Raw genomic sequence first — 19,387 nt, forward strand, 5'->3', positions numbered from 1 at the left:
ATTTTCCTCCAGTCTCCCTGCCTGGGGGGGCACCTGGGAGGGGGAACAGGTGGTGAGGAAGAGGAGGCTGGGATGTGACTGCTGCCGGTGACCCCAAAGAGCTCGACAGCACTTGCAGCCTGGAGTGATCTCATCTTACTCTGGGCCAGCAACACAGGCGTCAGTCTAAACCAGGGACTTAAAACCACTTCACCACTACACTTTCCTGAGCTGTACTGTGCACTCCTACACCACAACCAAGGATCAAAGCCAAGTGATTGCAGCACATCCCAGCCCAGCTACCTGCACTAAAGCGAAGGGTTTTGCTTTTGTCCTTAACAGAAAGGGATGTTTCATCTCAGCTGCTCAAGCAAAGATGAAAAACCTCTTGCAAAATAAAAGAATGTCGTCCACATGAGCTAAAAAGCCTGTCTTCTGTTCCTCACTTCTCCAAACATCCAAGATTGGCTCCCAGCAGCTATCACACCACAGATTTTAGGATCACTTACACTAGCACAGATCATGCCCTTGTACACAAGGACACAATGTACTCTTCAGCTTCCATAAATCCTACAGTAACCTAAATCCAAAAGAAAGCACATCTCCCAAGTACTGTAAGAGAGCTCAACACAAACTTCCACAAATACAAAAAAAGGAATTCTGGCAGCCCAGAACTGCAATTCCTGCCTCTGTATTGCATCCCAGATACTTGCTTCCCCTTTTCATAGGAAAATAAGTCAGTCCTCTGCTGTAATCAAAATTATTAGCCATGCCTTATAAGATCAAGTCCTAGATAGGCAAGCCATTTGTAAATGCTTATGTGTCCAGTGACTCCTGTCTGCCAAGTGTTTGGTGGGAGGAGATGAGGTTCCCACCCCAAAGCTGTTCTCAATAAGGGTCTTGGGAAGCCAAATACATGAAAGTCAGAGGAAAGCATTTTGGTAACACCTGCTGCCAAAAAAGAGCAACTCACTTCGCAGAGTGTGTTACCTTCTCTTGATGATCAGATTTCAGCTTGAGTGCCCATCATGATGAGATGACAGACCTCAGGTTTAACCCACCTAACCTCTATTATAAACAACTAAAAGTACTGGGACTCCAACATGTTCTGAGACATACAAATATCCTTAAAAAGAGTTTAATCACAAGAGTAAAGAGACCAGAATATTGCTTATCTTGATGGACCATTTTATAAGACATTAAGTATTTTTACTGTAAGGGAAAAAATAACGTATGATACTGCACTTTATACCCATAACTCTTCTGTGATTATAGAGGCTTATTGCAGGAAGCAATTCACCTTCCTGACATCAGATGATACATGAGGAAAAGCAGAAGCAAAAATATTCTGCTAATTTCAGAAAAATAACATAATATGATGGGAAAAGCAAAACCAACCCTTCAGAGAATAAACAAGAGAGCCTTAGATTCCTTAAAAAAAGCCTATAATTGCAATTTCCAAAGTACAGTTAATTTGTAACATTTAATACACAAGTTGTCATCAGCCTTAAACCTCAATTTCCAGACTCAGCTGAAGCTGGGAGAGCAGCAGGATGGGCTGAGCACACAATCAAATCCTCCAGCACAACTGCTGAGCCTCTGCAGCCGAGCCAGAGAATCTGCTTATATATTTTACAAATAACCAGATCCCCTCCATAATCCAGGCTCTGAGAAATTTTTATCTCACCATGAACTCAGTTATTCTTAAGTCCTTTCTGTGTTTTTTTCTCTAGGCTGCCTGATACACTGACCAATTTTATAAAAAGGATTGGCTGACAGGAGGTCTGGATTCAGGTCAAACAGAGTTGCCCTTTTTAGTGTGCTCTTTCAGATGCTGCTGGAAAAGAGATCTAAAACTCCCATTTTCGCCTATACCCTCAAACAAACCAGGATGCCTGCCCAGGAAAGGCATCTCTTCCTACAGCCTCCTCCTGCAGAGGTCTGGCTGTTACAGAGTCTGAAACAGCTGCTGGTTTTGGTTCTCCAGGTCCCCAACCCAAGGCCGATGTACCAGTCAGGATGGACAACATCACATGGATCCATCAACTTACCCCAAGCTGCTCCCCAGGTGTTTGGGTCCTGTAACAGGGAATCTCAACTTTTACTTGTCTCAGCAAGTCTCTGGACCCTGCACACCCTGCTTGTCTTGGTGCACACAGCTGCAGCACTGGCCACCCCAAGGTGTAAGACAGCAAGAACTGCAGTGGGGGAAAGCTTGCACCCCAAACAAGAGAAGACACATGGAACCCCAAGTCTGCAGAGCACAAAACTTTGCCACCCCAGGGCAACAAAATGTGCTGACACTGTTACTGATCCCTATTCTGCAAAGCCTTGAGCAATAAATTTAAACACTTTGAGTCTATGCTTAAGCAATATATTTAAGTACTTTTGTTAACACAACAGCGTTCAGGCTTGACAAGACATAGTGAGTGCCTCTTAAACCTAGTGATGCACAACCTCCTTCTGATCCCATCTCCAGAAATATCAGCACCATTACGTGCTTACACTTAAATGTCCCAATAAATAAATTTAAAAACATTTATGGCAGATTTTTCCAAAAGCTGTATTGTACCAAACCCCAGGCCACATGCAATTAACACTTTCATCCTTGCAAGCAACAAAATAGCTCAGTAATTCAAAACACAGGGCAGTGCTAACACATTTCCTGTGCAGTATTTTCTGCTGATTGTATTTCTAGCAAAACTGCAATTTCCTCTTACACGCGGTAGCATGTTAACTATGCCACAAAATACTGGGTGATAAAGAAGCTTGCAGAACTCTTTCCCAGTCAAAACTCATCCCTAGCCACTGCCCTCTTGTTCAGCTGTTCTGCATCACTGCTAGCAAACTGTGAGCTCCAATCTCCAGCAGGTATTATCAGCACTACCCCATAAATCTAACTCAGTAAGGAAGTTGTCTCTATCCATAAAATTCTGAGAGTGCTCGTATTCCAACCCAGAACACTGCTGACATCCAAAATGCAACTATCAGCATGGAAAGTGAGCCAGTAGAAGGCTGGCTCATCTCAGGAACAGCAGCTGCAGGTGCAACTACTCTTTTCATTTCTTTTCTGCCTCTTCTCTGGAAATGGGATGAAAAAAGGCTTTCATAACTCTACTTTGCAAAATCCATTTGTTGTGTTTATGGGCTCACCTGGGGTCTATCTGAAGCAGGACTGACTTAAATGGCAATACAGGATAGTCTTGCAAATTAACAGAGTTTAAGAGATACAAGGAACCGACTTCTGAAGGAAGTCTCATATCAAGGAACTGAAACTTCTCCTAGGTCTCTGCTACCACTGTGCCTTCTGATGGTCTAGTCCCCTCTACTCCGAGCAGCTGCAGCCTTGACAGCCAGCAGACAAAGCAGCAGCTTAAAGCACAGCAGTTTCACTCCTATTGATTGGTCAGGACATCTGGTGTCAGACACCCAAAGTCTCCTGTTTGGAGGGCAGGCAGATTCTGGCTTTTTTCACTACACCCTTCAGTCAGAGCACCAGGTTCACAAACACAACTTTAGAGCATGATTAGATCTTACTTTAGGACAATTGTACTTAGGATCTTCCTAACTTTTTCCTTTCAAAGAGCAAAGTTGTACACTGCTTCATCCATGAAAAGGAGTGAAACCAAGATGATGCAAGAGGTCCTGCCTGGAAGCACTGAGTGATGTGACCCCAATCAGCAGCCACATGGACAGGGAGCTTCCTTCTTACCTTCCTGGGAAGGGAAGGAATGCCACAACCCTCCCAGGACACCAGCACATACACAGCAGGCTGCAGTCACCTATCACCACAGCACTCTGGTTTTCTATTTAAACACTACAGCTCCCCAAATTCAAACTGAACACAAATATTTCCAGTGCCTGTGCCTAGGACTAGTCACATAGGCAGCAAAGCTACTGCATGCAATCAGGCTGGGAAACCCAACACCGTTTATTCTATGTACAGATGGAAAGATATCCATGTGCAAAGAGCTGAATTACACAGATGAGGCAGTGGCTGAGAGGAGATGACAGACTTGCTGATGAAGACAGGACTCATCCCAGGTATAATGTTCTGGCTTCTCCAATCCCACTCATGTTTGTGTACCACTTTTCCTTCATGCAGACCAGAATTAAGCATACAGACCCCAGCAGCAACACGCCACCTGCAAGCCAAACAACTGACCCTTATAGTCAGCTGCATTTGAAAGCAAAAATTCTACCCCACATTTTTTTGACCTATAGTTACTGGAAATCACCAAAGTAAAAAAAAAAAAAAATCCCAAACCTACTGAAGTTTTGGCTAAAGATGTGCACTTAGTAAAAGAGAAAATGTGGTGACCATGCCAAGACAAGCCTTTTCTCTTACCAGAGACTGACTTGCAGCAAGAATTGAAGGAGTTAAAGACTAATTTATGCCATTTATGTTTTTGCAAGTCACTCAGCTAGCATCCAGCAGGCACATCCTGTTGTGTCTGACATTTCTTTTGTCTTCTCCCTTCTCTGTGCTACCACAGTTCTGATTAGATCCAACACCCCCACAGAAAAAGGAACAGCTCTGTGAAAGGCAGAAGCCACACAGCCATCTTCCTACCCTTCTACAGTCGGTGGAATTAGTTCCAGGAGGAACAAAAAAGGTCACTCTTCTGGAAATGTTGCAGGGACAGATGCCTCCTGCCACCTCCAGTCCCCTTGGAGTCCTCCATGGGGAGGAGAACCCCCACAGTACCTTCACTATCAAGATGAGTTAACTGCTGGCAAAAAAACATGATAAAGTTAATACCTGGTAGGTTTTGCTTAAGCAGGATACAAGCTTATTCCAAATAATTTTCTCTGATCCCACAGTAAAAAAAAAAAACCTTGCTACCTCAGAATGGCTTGGGATTGCTCCAGGGACTAACTTTCCCACAGGCAAAAGGAAATGCTCTCCCCTCAGTTACCCTGAAAAAGAAACTCTCAAAAGCAGCTTCTCTGGCTCTGACCAAGGAAACATTGTTTTGCTTAACAGGGGGGGTTAAAATAGTTGCTTTTCTCTGAACCCAAGGAAGGCTGGAGAAAATAATCAGTGGCAGAGAGTGTTTCAGTCACTCGATTTGGGCGTCTGCCGAAGGATCTTACAGTTCAAACAGAGCAGTGAATGAGCAGATTGCCATTGCTGGGAGCCTTGCAATGTTTTAACTTAACAAAAAAAAAATGGATTTATGGCAGAATTGATCTTCCAGCTACTTGGACCTCTAAGAGCATCAAAACTGCACAATCCTTTTGATTACAGGAAATTAGGAGCATTTGCTACAAGGATCTCATGAAAGGCATACTCTTCTTCATGCCTTTATGGAGATGTGCAAAACCATTTATGCTGCAAGATTATCTCCCTCATAGCTGCATATATTTAGTTATATTACATCAAAAGTTTGACTCCTTCGGAGTTGGATAAGCAGCTGAGAAGCAAGAAATAACATGATTTGAGTCTCACCCCTAATGGATCTTATGATTTATAGGCCTCTAAAGACTAATGATTTTTTCCAAGACTAAAAAAGAGATTTCACTCAAAGCTGTATATAATAGCTTAAATGGATTCTGTCTTTAAAAGCATGAACAGCTGAGAAAGAAGGCTAAAGTCAGGGAAGAAGAAAAAAAGCTGGTCCTAATTGCCACTTATTCAAAAACATTATCTTGTTATATGCATACATTCACTATCCACCTAGAAACATGGGAGTGGATGGAAAAGGCACCAGCAAATTAAGTGTTTAGACTTTTCTATTTCCACAAAACCAACCCCACTCAATGTTAAACACAGGTCCCACCCAATGAAAACATATTAAAGGAAATCTACATTGGCTGTTTACATCAGCAATGTGAACTTAAATGCAAAAGAATAGATTGCTTTGGCTTCTTAGTCTCACATTAGCAAATGCAATTATCTTTCATTAATTTTACAGAGTGTTCACAGTAGAAATGAAATAATTTCTTCATGTCTAAGAAAAACTTTACCGTGTTAATTATTCATAAATACCAAGGTCTCCTACTCATTACTCATCACAAATGTGATTCGTTTCAATAACGCCTGAATAATTTGGTGCTACCCTATTAGTCCCAGAACACAATGTACAATTGCCAGCATCAGCAAGTCAATCACAAACAATAATCCATGCTTGCCAGCTGCCAAGGAAGAAGAGGAGGAGGAAGAAGGAGGTAGGAATGGCATTCCCCCCCCACCCCAGTCACCATGCTGCCTCCATCATCCCATAGAAAAGGAGAGTCCCACATCTCCTGTCCTGGTCGACTTTGCTTCCACCCAAGATGCTGCAGACTCAGGCACTGCTGGGGCAAGAATTCCACCCCCAAACTGGGAGCAAGGAACCAGGCTCCCAAGGGATGAAGGCAGCAGCTGGGGATGCTCCACAGCTTTGCTTCCCTGTGTATTTACATCTGGGCAGGCAGCTATCCAGCAATGGGAATTATCTGATCGAGAAGGGAAAGGGAGATTAATCCTCACAAGTATGTAAGGAGCCTACAAGGATAATTCCAAAAATGGCTGAGGGCTGCTCACCCACAGTAATCCCCGCACAGTGAAACAAAGCCCAGGCACCATTGCTGCAGGAAAGTGGTTAAATAAGGAATTACCCAGAGTTTTGCGCCCTGGCCACTTGGCTGCTCAGCAGGTTGAGCTTACGGGAGGGGAAGAGATGACTGAAAAGTTACTGCAGGAATAAAATAAGCTGAATACGCTGGAGTTACAAGATTTTGTATTATTTCTTCAGTAACTTAAAAAAGATAAACTTGTCCACATCACCAAAATCTTAGAGTTGCACCAAATCACAAATACATATATACATATAACTTTTTTTCCATAAAAATGTCAAGAAAACCTTTGACACAAGGTTCATTTGACATGGCTTCCATCCAGTCCAGTTGTCCTGCCCTTGGCATGGCTCCCAGAGGCATCCTGGACCCTGCTGCACTACCCACAGCCTGTGTCTTCTCAGAAAGACCCATTCCAACATCCCATTTTCAGTCACATATCAATTATTTTTTCTTTCTAGCAAGTTATGTGAGCTAATTTGGGCCACTGCCATACAGAAATGCTGCCTTTATTATTACAGTTGTGGAGAAAGTAAATTAATGCAAAGGATTGCACACAGAGGCCTAATCCATTTGAGGTAAATCAATGCATTGCACATTTAAATTGCTCTGCTTTCCTTCAGAAAAGTACATTGAAGTGATTCATTAGGCACTGAACTGTTCACAGAAACAGACCAATTCTCTTAGGCATGCCAGTGCATCTCTACTACTTAAATTTAAAAAGCAATCAAATCTACTAATAAGTCCTTTTTGCCGACATTTACATCAGTAGAGAACATGATTCCTGACAATTCAGCTTAAATAAATGAAGCACAAATTAATCTCAGTTAATATGTCTCAGAACCAACGCTCGACTTGTTAAACTCAAAAATCTGTCTTTTAATAAAAATAACTGATTAGTAATGCCTGATACCAAGCATCTTTGATAACCTTTATTAAAGGTTATAAAGTTATCAAGAGGGATCACAAGGCACAATCAGTCAAAGCATTTATTTATAGTTTAATTTGAATACTTATAAAATCCAAAAGAAAAATTAACAGAAAGGTACCCTTTTAATAAAAAGTAATTAATTCTTAGTACAGCAGCACCATGCCACAGTGTTCAAATTCCTACTCTCTTCTTTAGGGAGGACCAACTCAGATAACATATGGAATAAACAATTCAAACTATAACACCTGTGCCTCATATCTTGCTCTACTGCAGTCACTGGGGGTTATTTCTGCAACAATTAATGACCTCCCTCTACCCACAAGAAATTCTCAAAATTTAAAGGCAGTAGGAAACATATACTTTCAAATAACTAAAAGTCAATTTGCACTTCATTAAAGACTTAGAGAACTGAAGAGACCTAATATGCAAAATTATTTTTAAATCCCTTTAAGAAGTCCAACACTTTATCTGCAAAATCAGCAATACCAATTTAGAGAGCTTTACAAGTCCTATAGTCCAAACCTAAAAAACCCATGAACTTAAGTTTATAACCAAGACTTTCAAGGTTAGTCCTTGTAATGGGATTAGGTGAAGGAAACTTATGAAAATAGTGCCTTGCCCTTTCCCTCAAAACCCCTTTTTCACTCTGTAGGCTCGTCCACTGCTCCTACTGCTTTGGTCCCAACAGGTGCCATGCAGGAAAATTCAGCTGCTGGAGGTTTGTGGGTGGCAAGATAGCACTCATTGCAAATCCCACCCTGCAAACACCAGGCTGAAACAAGCAGGGTCGTTAGGAAATCTTGCTGATCAATGAAGCAGCTCAGAGTCACTCAGGGCTGGCGTCACGTCTGCAAAAGCTCTGGTTTTTCATTGGGATTTTTTTTTTTTTTGTTTGGTGGTTTTGGTGATTTGTTGTTTTGAGTTTTTTGTTTGTTTGGGGTTTTTTTGGGGGGGGTTTTTTGTTTGTTTGTTTTTGTTTTTTTTTTTTTCTCATTTTTTCCCGGGGGGGTTCAGTGATGCATATTTCAAGGGCAGGCAGGCACCCTCTTGGTGCTCTGGCCAGAGCCCAAGCTACAGCAGGTCACCCCATCTGCTCGCTCACAGCCTCCAGCTCAGCTGTGCTGGTCCCCTCTCTCCCCGAGCAGCCCCCCAGGCTTCACCCTGAAAGCAGCAGCACTGGGGGACTCTATCCTTGGAAATGGTGTCTGCTCCACCAGCTCCAGAGGTTTTAAATTGTTCACCTCCTGATGCAGACTGCATTATCCACCCAAAGTCTCAGGGCGCCGTGGGACCCTAAAGCACCTCTTCTGCCTACAAGGGGTTTAGTGCTGATTTATGGGGCTTAACTTCCACCACTACAGGTCAAACATGGAGTTCATCCACTTGCACAGCTACGTAACACCTCTGCAGAAGGCAGAGGCACACTAAACAGCTGCTAAGAACCAAACCCTACAAATGAATTTTCTCTCCCTGGCAGTGCTTTAGTGATGGTTTTCCCCCTCCACACCAAAGCAGTTCACTGGGAAACTGTTACAAATACCTTCGTAGCTACATACACACAGCACCAGGACAGAAACTCACTGTGGGGAAAACAAAAACCAAACTAACCCCACCTCACTTAGAGTCAGTACTGCAGGCCTCAGAGTAGATGACTCCACATTTTCAAGAGCACATGGATTAATCTGTTCAGCCAACAGAGACACACACTATAAGTGTTTCCAGTTTGCTAGGAAATATTTTAACCTTTTCTCTCAGATTTTCGTAAGACTCAACTTGGAAGAGTTGCACTAACGTGCAGGCACAAGATAAGAACACCCATGCATCGCCAGCGGCTTCTGCCCCACATCACAACCACCTGGTGCCAACATCAGGCCTCCCAAAAGCCAGCAGGCCCCAACCTGGTCCAACAGGCTTGTACCAGCAGCATGAAGTTTCTTCCCATCTCAGACTTTCTGGCTCCAGAGGCAGTTCTACAAGCTCCTTCTCCTTTCAACAGGGAACATCTCCTTCCTTTAATGCTACCCAGGAGGAACATCACATACAGCCTGACCTTCAACCACAGCCACATCTCTCACCCAACAATGGGACAAAGCCATGACACCACTTAAGAATGCTGGTACCTGTATTTGCTCCTATGTCTCATTACAGTTTCCTGTCTAACCTCAAGGCCTTTTGTTCCTTGCAATGGTGCCACTGGATTTACTGCTATAGACAACTTCAGCAGACACTTCCCATAATAATTAGCCAGAGCTGAGAGAAATCTCAGTTCTGTGATGCACTGTAACTTTGGATGCTGCCTCCATTCAGTGTGCCAAAAGCTTTGAGGCTTCCACAATCAATCAAGTGACCCAAGTCAGTCACTCATGACTAGGAAAAAGCACATTTCTCCTTTCTCACCACTGGTGCCAAGAAGCTGAGACAATCCTCTCCTTTCTGCCACCACCATCAGCCCATTCCACACACCTCCCAAGTGGCAGAACCAGAGCACTGAAAGCAGCAATTTTGCCTACACCTTCCCCCTTCCCTCTTCTGTGATTTCCAATCGCTGCAGCAGCGAGCAGGGCTGATGGAACAGGAGCATACAGAACATGCACTCCATTGGGATCCAAGGAGAGAAACCCAAAAATCCCTCCCTCTACACCCAGAGAACCACGTTCCTTCAGGGGAAGAAAGAACCAAAGAATGAGAAGATCTATTTACCTGCTTGCTACTTATTAAGGAGCACAAGCCACCATTACAAAGAAAAGGAAGTTTTGGGAACCTATATGCTCACAGACAGGAAAGGACCTGTTAAATCCACCTCAGGATTGTGTTAAAGCACAACAGCTATCCTGAGTATTTCTACTGCTCCAGTGAAGGAATCTGTGCTCCAAACCTGCAATTCCCAGAGAAAGCAGAGGCAGACTACTAATGGAATTAAGAGCAGATACTGCAGGATGACTGCTGCAGGCAGCAAGGTTCTTCATGTGTACACCCTCCAGGCTGATCCCATCACATCCTACCACAGAGATGCTCTGCACCTGGTGCTGAGCATTGCATGGTCCAGGACAGAGTTTCCCCCAGTCTAACAAAGACTCAACTTTTAAACAAAACAAAAGGTCCCTAGAGACCAGTCCAGGTACCCAGCAATCTGACAAAAAGACTCACCACGCCTGAAAAGACAAACATCTGTGCAAAGCAATCACACATATGTGCAAGCTAAAAGGTTTGATGGAACATTTGGGTATTCCCAGACAAGGCTACACAGCCCCAAGACAGTAACTATAGACTGCTTGATGCAGCTGCCAAGGAGTTCAAATCACTCTCACAATAGGTCTCACTTTTCAATCACCTCAACTACAAGGCATTCCTACCCTTGTCAAGCCAAGGTTCACTTGAAAAAATTCTTCTCTGCTCCTGATTGAATTCTTCTCCCTGCCCTCACAATGCTCCCCAAATGGGCCTTGCACTCCTCCAAGTTGCTTCCCCTTCTCTCAGGATTTGCACACCAGGGATGTGACTTCTTCTCCGTTCCCATGAGCACGTATGACCCAGGATGGTCAGGCCTCCCCCTAAAACCTTAGTTCAGGAATAGCCAGGCTGACCCCACTTGGGGCCAGCACGGCTTCCCAGCTTAGACACCCCGTCCCACACCTACTGCTGCTCTGAAAGCAGCTTTTATCTGCCCAGAAAGGGCTTAGACTTCCTGTGTGCTGCTGGCAGTAGGTAGAGCTGCTAATTAACCAGTTGTCAGCTGAACCACTGATAAATCAAGAGCACAAACTAAAATTAAAGACGAGGTATTAAAATGGGCAGAAAGACTTGAAAGGACTATTGTTCATTTAAGAACGTCTCTTCCTGTATTTTTTAAACATTTAGAAATTGCAGTCCAAATAATTGCTTGTCAAGACATTTTTTTGGAGAATAACTGTAGCTATTCAGCAAGCTGTGTAATTAGGTTATTAAAAGTATAATATCATTTGGAAGGCTTTGAGAGAGTAGACCTCTACCTAACAGAAAATCATCACAGCTTCATTTTCCTCCCTCTCTCCTGGCTTCAATCCCAAGTCACAGGTCCTAGTGACCTCTCAGAAGTCAGCTGTGACAGCAGACATTGTTTATAGGATGAGGAACCATCGCTCTGAACTCCTGAGCAGGTACATGCACCGCTTCCATTCCAACTCAGGAAAGCATGTCTGGTATCCAACAAAGGAAAAGAAAAGTACAAAGCCAAAAGCTGCAGACAAATTCCCAGCTCTCTGAGCCTGATGTTCCCTTCCCCCTCAGATGGTGGGTTCAGGACAAGGAGCCTCCCATTTTTCTGGAGGGCACAGACAGACTTGTCTCTAGGAAAGGAAGGAAACCCCTGACCAACAGGTGCAGCTTTGCAGGCCAGGCCCATCTCTGAAGAAAGAGGAACACGTATCACTGGAAGCAGTACAGCAAAACAGAGCACATGTTATGTGATTTATATTTCTGCTGACAAACAACATGTTTATAGGATAGGCAAAATAAACTATGTAACTGCAAGGCTCAGCAGCCTGAAACCAGGAAGCTAACAGACCCACACAGCAAGGAATTGGTCCTGATGTTAGCAAATGGGATGTCACAAAAGTTAAGACAATTAAAATTTAAAGCAGTAGGGAAGACAAAAGAGCAGGATACACAATAGCCAAGTCTGATGAAGAGCTGCTCCTTGGGTACAGGACCATAATGATGCTAAGCATTTTTCTACTAGATGGCAGTGTAGTGTCACACTATATAAAAGGAATTCTAGAAAGAAATTGCTTTGTATTACAAGTGAATCTGTGCTTAGACTTGACTTCAGATAGCATGATATATAACAGTACCCTCTTTGTAAAGGGACCTGCCATTAGTCTCACAGTGCAATAAGAGTGACACTCTGGCTTCTAATTTCCCACAAAAGAAGGGGAAGAGACACTGAAACCCTGAGCAGTTCTGCTACATGGTACAGCCACAGACAAGCTCTGTTACGACTGAAGGTGGGCTCTGATCAACGAGCTCTGGGAGAGGAGGAAGCAGGTCCTCGCTGCTCAGGAGGAAAAGCCCCGTGGCTTCTGAAAGGCTGGGGCAACTTTTAGGCAACCCCCTTGCTATGGTCAGGGGAGGCTGGCAACTTCGAAGGAAGATCCAGGGAAAAAGAGAGAGCAGTGCCACTAAAATTCAAAATGCAAGCACAAAATGATCAAGGTTAGGGCTGAAGAACAATGCAAATACTTGCAGGTAACTCAGCCATAACAGCAACCTTTACTTTGCATGGCCACCATCCTGAAGCCAAACTTCAGGTACCAAGAAGATACAATGGCTCACCAACACTCCCAAAACCAACAGTAATTCTTTGGCGCACACTGGAGCCGCAGGAGCTCTGTACAGCCAAAGATGGAAAAGCTCTGGGGGAAGCTCGCAGGCAGCAGAAGCACCCTCTCTCCTGCAAGAGCTGCTCCGGGGGTCCCCAAGCTGTGGGGCTGCCAGGCCTGTTCCCGTGTCACCGGGCTCACCACCCCCGGCCTCTCCCCACCAGCGGTCACAACCGCAACAGCCGGCGGGACATCACTTCCATCACCTCCCTGCCGGCGGAGCGGGGCAGCTTTTGCTCGCCCTGCAGAGCTCGGGGCACGCTGTGCCCACCGCGGTGGCCCCGGGCCGGTGCGGCTCCCGGAGGTGCCAGCCGCTCCGTGCCGGGATGCTCGGCTCCCACCGCGCTCCCCCTCCTCCTCCTCCTCCTCCTCCCGCCGCCGCAGCATCCCCGCCTCGGCTGCGCCCCGCGGGCCATCGCCCGTCCCGCGGGGAGCCCCCCGGGGCACGGCCTCACCTGGAGGGCCGGAGCCGCACCTCCTTCTTGCTGTCCACCACGGAGGGCACGCAGTTGGTGAGCTCGGTCCAGTCGGCGTGCAGCCCGCAGCTCCAGCCGGTGGAGAAGCGGGAGAAGAGCCAGGTCTCCCGCTTGCCGGGCCGGTGGCAGGTGCACTTCTTCTGCCCAGCGCGGCACTCGCAGGGCTGCTCCAGCTGGATGTTGCGGACCAGGTGCCGCCCGAAGGTGGTGCCGCCCGTCTTCTGGATGTGCAGGAACACGATCAGGTCGTCCCCCTTGATGTTGAAGTCCACCCGCCGCAGCAAGTCGTCGGCGGAGAAATTGAAACGGGGAACGAAACGCGCCGGCGTCTCGTCCTCCGCCCGGTACGGGTCGGCGGCGGCGGCGGGGCTGAGAGCGCGGAGCCGCAGGAGCTGGCACTCGGTGCCCGGGCAGACGTACTGCAGCACGATCACGGCGAAGAGGAAGAGCATCACCAGCGCCAGCAGCACCTTGTGGGACCGGTCCTCCATCGTCGCCGGGAGCGCCGCGCATCGCCGCCGCCGCCCCGCTCAGAGCCTCCGCAGCCGCCGCCGCCTCCGCCGCGGCGGGACCCGCGCCGCCGCCATCGCCCGCCGCTGCCCACGGCCCTTCCCGGCAGCCCCCGCGCCCGGCCCCGCCGCGCGCCTCCGCCCGCCCCGCCGCGGCCGCGCCCCCTCCCGGCCCCGCCCCCGCCGGGACCGCCCCGCGCGGCCGCTCCGGCACCGGCACCGGCACCGGAGCGGGAGCGCACCGGCACCGCCCCCTGCCCCCTCCCCGGTGCCGCGCCGGCACCGCCCCGCCCCGCGAGGCCGCTCCGCACCGGCACCGAGAATGGGACGGGGAACGGGACCGGCACCGGGACTTCACCGGGAACGGCGCCAGGACTGGAGTCATACCGGCACCGCGCTCCACGCACGGACCGGGACTGGCACGGCACCGGGACCGGCGCTCCCGCCGGCGGCAGCCGTCGCGCACACCCGAGTGTGCTCTGAGCGCGGCCGGCCCGGGGCGCGCCGCGATGCTCCGGCCCCCTGTGCCTCTGTCCCCTTGTGCCCCTGTCTGCCTGTGCCCCTGTCCCCCTGTCCCCCTGTCCCCCTGTGCCCGTGCTGGAGCGGGCGGCCTGAGGAGCGCCGCGTCCCCGGCAGTGCGTGCGCGGCCCTGTGCCCGGAGCGGGCCGTGTTCCGCAGGGAACGGCCCCGGTCGTGGCAGTGGCGCGGCCGCGGAGCCGCCGTCACCGTCCCGCCCGTCCAGCACACACGCACACTCCGTCGTTGGGCAGCGAGCTGTCCACTCTCTCTCCACACCTCACATCAACACCCAGTGTTTTGGTTTTGTTTTGGGGTTTTTTGGGTGGAGAGGTAGTGCATCGACTGTTTTTTCTTGATGCCCCAAGTGGTTTCTGCACAGGTAGCAAATACCTGTGCTATCTCTGTCAGCATATTTCAAAACCACTCTGCGTAACGAGAGTGTTCTGTAAATAAAACAATAACAACAAGGACTCTGTGGATTTATCTCTGATTACAGTCCTGTGTATATTTGTGTGCAAATGTTGTTTAGCCCTCCAGCAGCTGGTGGCTGTTCAACGAGGCCGGTGGGTGGGAGCACATGGGTGCTCACCCCGTGTTCGCCTGTGCCATTCCACAGGGACACATCCCCACACCGTGTGCCGAGACCTGGCAGGGCCATGGAGCACAACACAGCCAGTGAGCCCGAGGCTTTCCTTTCCCTCTTGGTACAACTGATGTCAGGCAATTAATGCCTGTGACAACTGCAGCCTTGCAAGAAAAAAGCAATAATAAAAATAAGAGGTTTCTGGCTAAAGGAGATTTTCACCCCATCCCCAGTGTCTTGTTCTTCATGGAAAAGCAGCCGTGGTGGGACCATGGGTTTGGGCAAACCCAGTTTGACTGGGTGCTCCAATACTGTGATATTACACCGAGGTGCTGCATTTCAGGAACCCCCAATCTCAGGTAGGGCTGGAAATGTCTGAGCTTCTCCTTCCCCTCCCCATCACAGCACCTCAGCTTTTGCTTCCCTGTCCCTTGTGATGCCTCTGTTTCTCTGCCTGGCCAATCAGCCTAGAACTGAATTTTCTATTATGCACAGCAGGCAGCAAAGAAAATAGTTTGTAAACACTCTCCACAGACCGTTATTCATCATAAAACCTTAAAAAAAAAAAAAAAAAAAAAAAAAAGACTTGCCTCCTTTTTCCCCTCCTCTCAAGCAATTCTCTCTCTAAATAATCTCAGCAGGTACATGTGGTGTTTGGAGGTGATTTCTTTATGGCTTTCATCCTTGAGCAACCTCTCCTGTCTTCTGCATTTTTTTCCAGTTGTCCACAATATTTTGAAAATATTTACACTCACAATAATAGGCAATTTTATCACAAAGATTCTAGGCATGAGAACTACTGAGTTCATTTGCTTCCATTTTGGATCTCCAAAATGAATGGATTGCACCATTTAATGAAAACTCTGTGTTCTGAAATTCAAGCCTTAAAATTATAAAGATGTTTCTGTGCTTTATATCCATCACTCTCTCACAGTCATTTCTATTAAAAAAATGTTTGCCTCCAGTTTTATTTATTTTACATTATGAAATAACAAAGCTGTATGGTGAGTTAAAACCAATCCTGAATGCTAATACCTGGGAATTAAACGGAGAGAATAACAATGGCCTAAAGTCTACACTAAATTAATATATACTATAAAAGATATGATGCATACTGGGTCGGTGTTCCCAGCAGAGCCATTATTTTGGAATGGGCTAAACAAACAATGATCATCCTTTCAGTAATGACTGATGGTCTCCAGTCTGCTGCCTTCTCACTTACAGTATGTAAATGATGCTCTCGAGCTTTGATCCAGGGACCCAAAACATTTGCTTAGGCACTAAAGAAATGAAAATTGCTCTGAACTAGATAAAAGTAGGACAGAGCAGAGCTGTTAAGGTTTCACAGCACAGGCAAGATTCGATGGCTGGCGGGGCAGCTGGTTTAAGCTAAGAGGTCAATCAAAAGCACTGAGCACCTAGTAACATCAAGTGAAAAAAATCTCCACCTCCTTCTGCACACACGGCATCCCCAGACACCCCAAACACATGATCCCTGTTCCCACTCCCCACACATAACCCTTTTCTGCTGGCACAGAAACCCCTCACCCCATGTCTCAGTGCATGGTCATGCCCAGATGAGCACATGGGTATGGCCACTGCTCCTCTTCTCTCCCGCCTACAAGTGTCCTCTGCCACTGGCTGGTCCCTTCTGCACCCACCCTGTCAGCAGCTGCCTCCCTCCACTATAGCAGGGCCAAGCTGAGCTGCTAAAGAATCTCATTTCGGGCTGACCCTCTCTTATTACCCACGGGAACATTCAGAAAATCAGGGGTTTGTATGCAAAGGCACGGGGTGTTTGCCCAGAGACAGATCAATAAAACACCTTGTGCCTCAAGCCCTAGATTGATCTTTGCTGCTTTAGGAAACTGTTGTTAGCTCATCCGTTGGGGCTGATCATCACATCCCTGTGTACTTCCTGAAAACCTTTGTTGCCACAGCATCTGAATTTCACCTCTGCATTTGGCTGGCAAATGGTGACTGCTTGGCTCCAACAAAAAGAAAACACACATCAGTTTGAGATAAGCAGGCTATTCTGGGTAAAACAGAGTTTAACCACCCATTGAGGCCTCCAGCTTATTGAAAGGAACAAGTCTCATATCAGTTCAGCCTGAGTAGGTCCCAGTGTCACTGTTTGGTACAGGTAAGGGCTGGAGTGCAGCCAGCTTGAACCCCCTGGGCAGATGGGCAGGTCTGGGCTGTGGGTAACCCCAACTGCTGAGGCACCCACAGCTGCTGGGAGGACGAAGTCTTTTTCAGATGAGAGGGGAAACCTTATTTGCACAATAGCACAATTAAAATAACTTGATTAAAAGAAATGCAAACGAGCTATTAGGTCTGCTTTATCTCATTGTAATGTGGTTCATCTTATACTACCTGTGCAGGAAGGGGGAGAAGATAGATGAAATCAGTACAGAAAAGCCTCCTGTGTCATGAAAATAACATATTTATTAAAGTAACAAACATAATCATCACCAGCCCAACTGCTGCAGCTTTCCTTTATGGAATTGTCTATCTTGTCTGGAATAGCTGATGGCTAAGGTTTGTGGCCATGGCATTCAAAAACACTTTTCCCATCATTTGTCCTCAAAGTGATGAGCCTTGTCTCCAGATGCCCCAAAAAGACCTCTCCTCCACCACTTCCATAAGATGTGCTAACCAGCAACTTTGATCCTTTTACTTCTCCTTGAGACTGGGTAAAACCAGATTATGGAGTCAAAAGGTATCACCAGGAGACAGACAGCGTGGAAGACACCACTCTACTCCCTGAGGAAACAAGTCTTAAAATGAGAGGAAAAGCACAGAGCAGTGAGATGGTCATTGCATGGGAGAAGAAGCAAAGCCAAGAGCAAGGAAATATCTGGGAAAGGACCAAGGAAATGCTGTGGTGGGAGAGAGGTGGAAGCCCTGCTAGCATCTCATAGAATAAGGCCCTTATCTAGTACAGGGTATGCAAATGAGTGAAGGCATGGAGCAGTGGGGTGATGAGTAAACTAATTAGAAAATGAGGCTTGATTATTCATGGACTTGACATATCAGAGAGCAGTTAATCAAAGGAATAATACAAGTTTGCATATTCTTTGTGATGTGGGCATCAAAGTCTTCCTTCTTGTCACTGGCATCAGTGCTGCTCATTCCTAAAACCAAATACACTTGATGCAAGTATAACATCTTGCTCTGTAATAGGAGATGGGTCTTGGAAAGGCTGAGGTGTTCAAAAGAGTTCTGTTTTTTCCAGCTATTGAACTGATCTTGCATTTATCTCTACTTATAGATCTTGCCTCCTTGAATACACACATTGCCCAAAGCTCTTTGGGTGTGTGGTAAACTGGGCAGCCTTTAAAAGCTTGAGCCAAAGACCTCGATACTCAAGGGACCCAATTTACAAGATAATTTCAAGACAATTTTAAGATACTTTCAATATAATCCCTTACAGTTTCATTTTGCTGTGGGCTCATGCTAAATAAACTTTGTCTAAATACCACATAGCATTTAGATGGACTTGGCAGGAGGTATTTGCACAGAACTTGCTGGGTGCAGGAAGCTTCCAGGAGTACCTCCTTCCCAACACATGGCATCAGAAACCTTCTGTCCAGGCTGTTCACTGCAGCAAATCTTGGAGCCAGACAAAAGGCAGGCTAGCTTTCAAGTTACAAGGCATCAGCAGAATTTCCATTTCACACATAGATCTTGGCCTTGTGAAAGGTTTTAAAGGAGGACCTGATGTGGGACTGACACCTGGCCATGTACCAAGTGTCTGGGCAACAGTTGGAGGGTGAATGAATGATACTGCCCCATCACCACTGATTCTTTCCCAGCATGAAACTGGCTGAGAAACTGCTGAAACATCAAATTCCCTTTTGATGAGGACAGCCTGGGACAACTCCAGGGAACAGGATCCATGGGGATGAAAGGGCTCTTTCAAGAATGCCTCTGAATCAGTGGGAAAAGTGAGAAGTTGGGATTGCTCCTGCCACTGTTTGCTTGTCTGGATAATTACAGTGATGGGTATATTAATACCATCTGGCATTAGATCCAAAGAGCAACCAGGCAATGATAGAGATTACTGGTGAGGTGTGTGAAGAACCCTTTTGGAGGTGCTTATGAGCAGATTAGGAGGAATTAGAGAGTGAGCCAGCAAAGCCCAGGGCTGCAGACCATATGGTCCAAGGGACACTTTGTGCCCACCCTGAAGATATATAATGCAAAACTGGTGTATCTGACCTAGCTCAGGACAAAACCTGCAGCATTTGCCTGATTAAGGTGGGTAAGAGATTAAGATAATGTATGGTGGTCTTCAACAGTGGTTTTACACTGAAGAAAAAGGCTGTTAAAAGACTCATACAAATATTTGTTAAATCTTCCCAAAACCCAGGGGGAATACATGGCCATGAAAGAACAGTGAGAAAAGACATGATATTACCTCAATATCTCAATAGGTAGTCCTGTGTGGAGTGAAAACAGTGGGATGT

The 19,387-nt window shown here is 46.6% G+C and overlaps 1 protein-coding gene across 1 annotated transcript in view; it reads right to left on the reverse strand.

Moving 5' to 3' along the window:
- HS6ST2 (heparan sulfate 6-O-sulfotransferase 2) overlaps positions 1-13,875 on the reverse strand; it is a 128,179-nt gene extending 114,304 nt beyond the window's left edge. Inside the window, exon 1 of the mRNA XM_053956132.1 lies at positions 13,284-13,875. Coding sequence (XP_053812107.1) covers positions 13,284-13,795 — 512 coding nt within the window. The 5' untranslated portion in view covers positions 13,796-13,875. The remainder of the gene's footprint in view (positions 1-13,283) is intronic.
- Positions 13,876-19,387: the final 5,512 nt, after the last annotated feature.

This window comes from Vidua chalybeata, chromosome 14, assembly GCF_026979565.1.
Source record: "Vidua chalybeata isolate OUT-0048 chromosome 14, bVidCha1 merged haplotype, whole genome shotgun sequence".
Classification (NCBI taxonomy): Eukaryota; Metazoa; Chordata; class Aves; order Passeriformes; family Viduidae; genus Vidua; species Vidua chalybeata.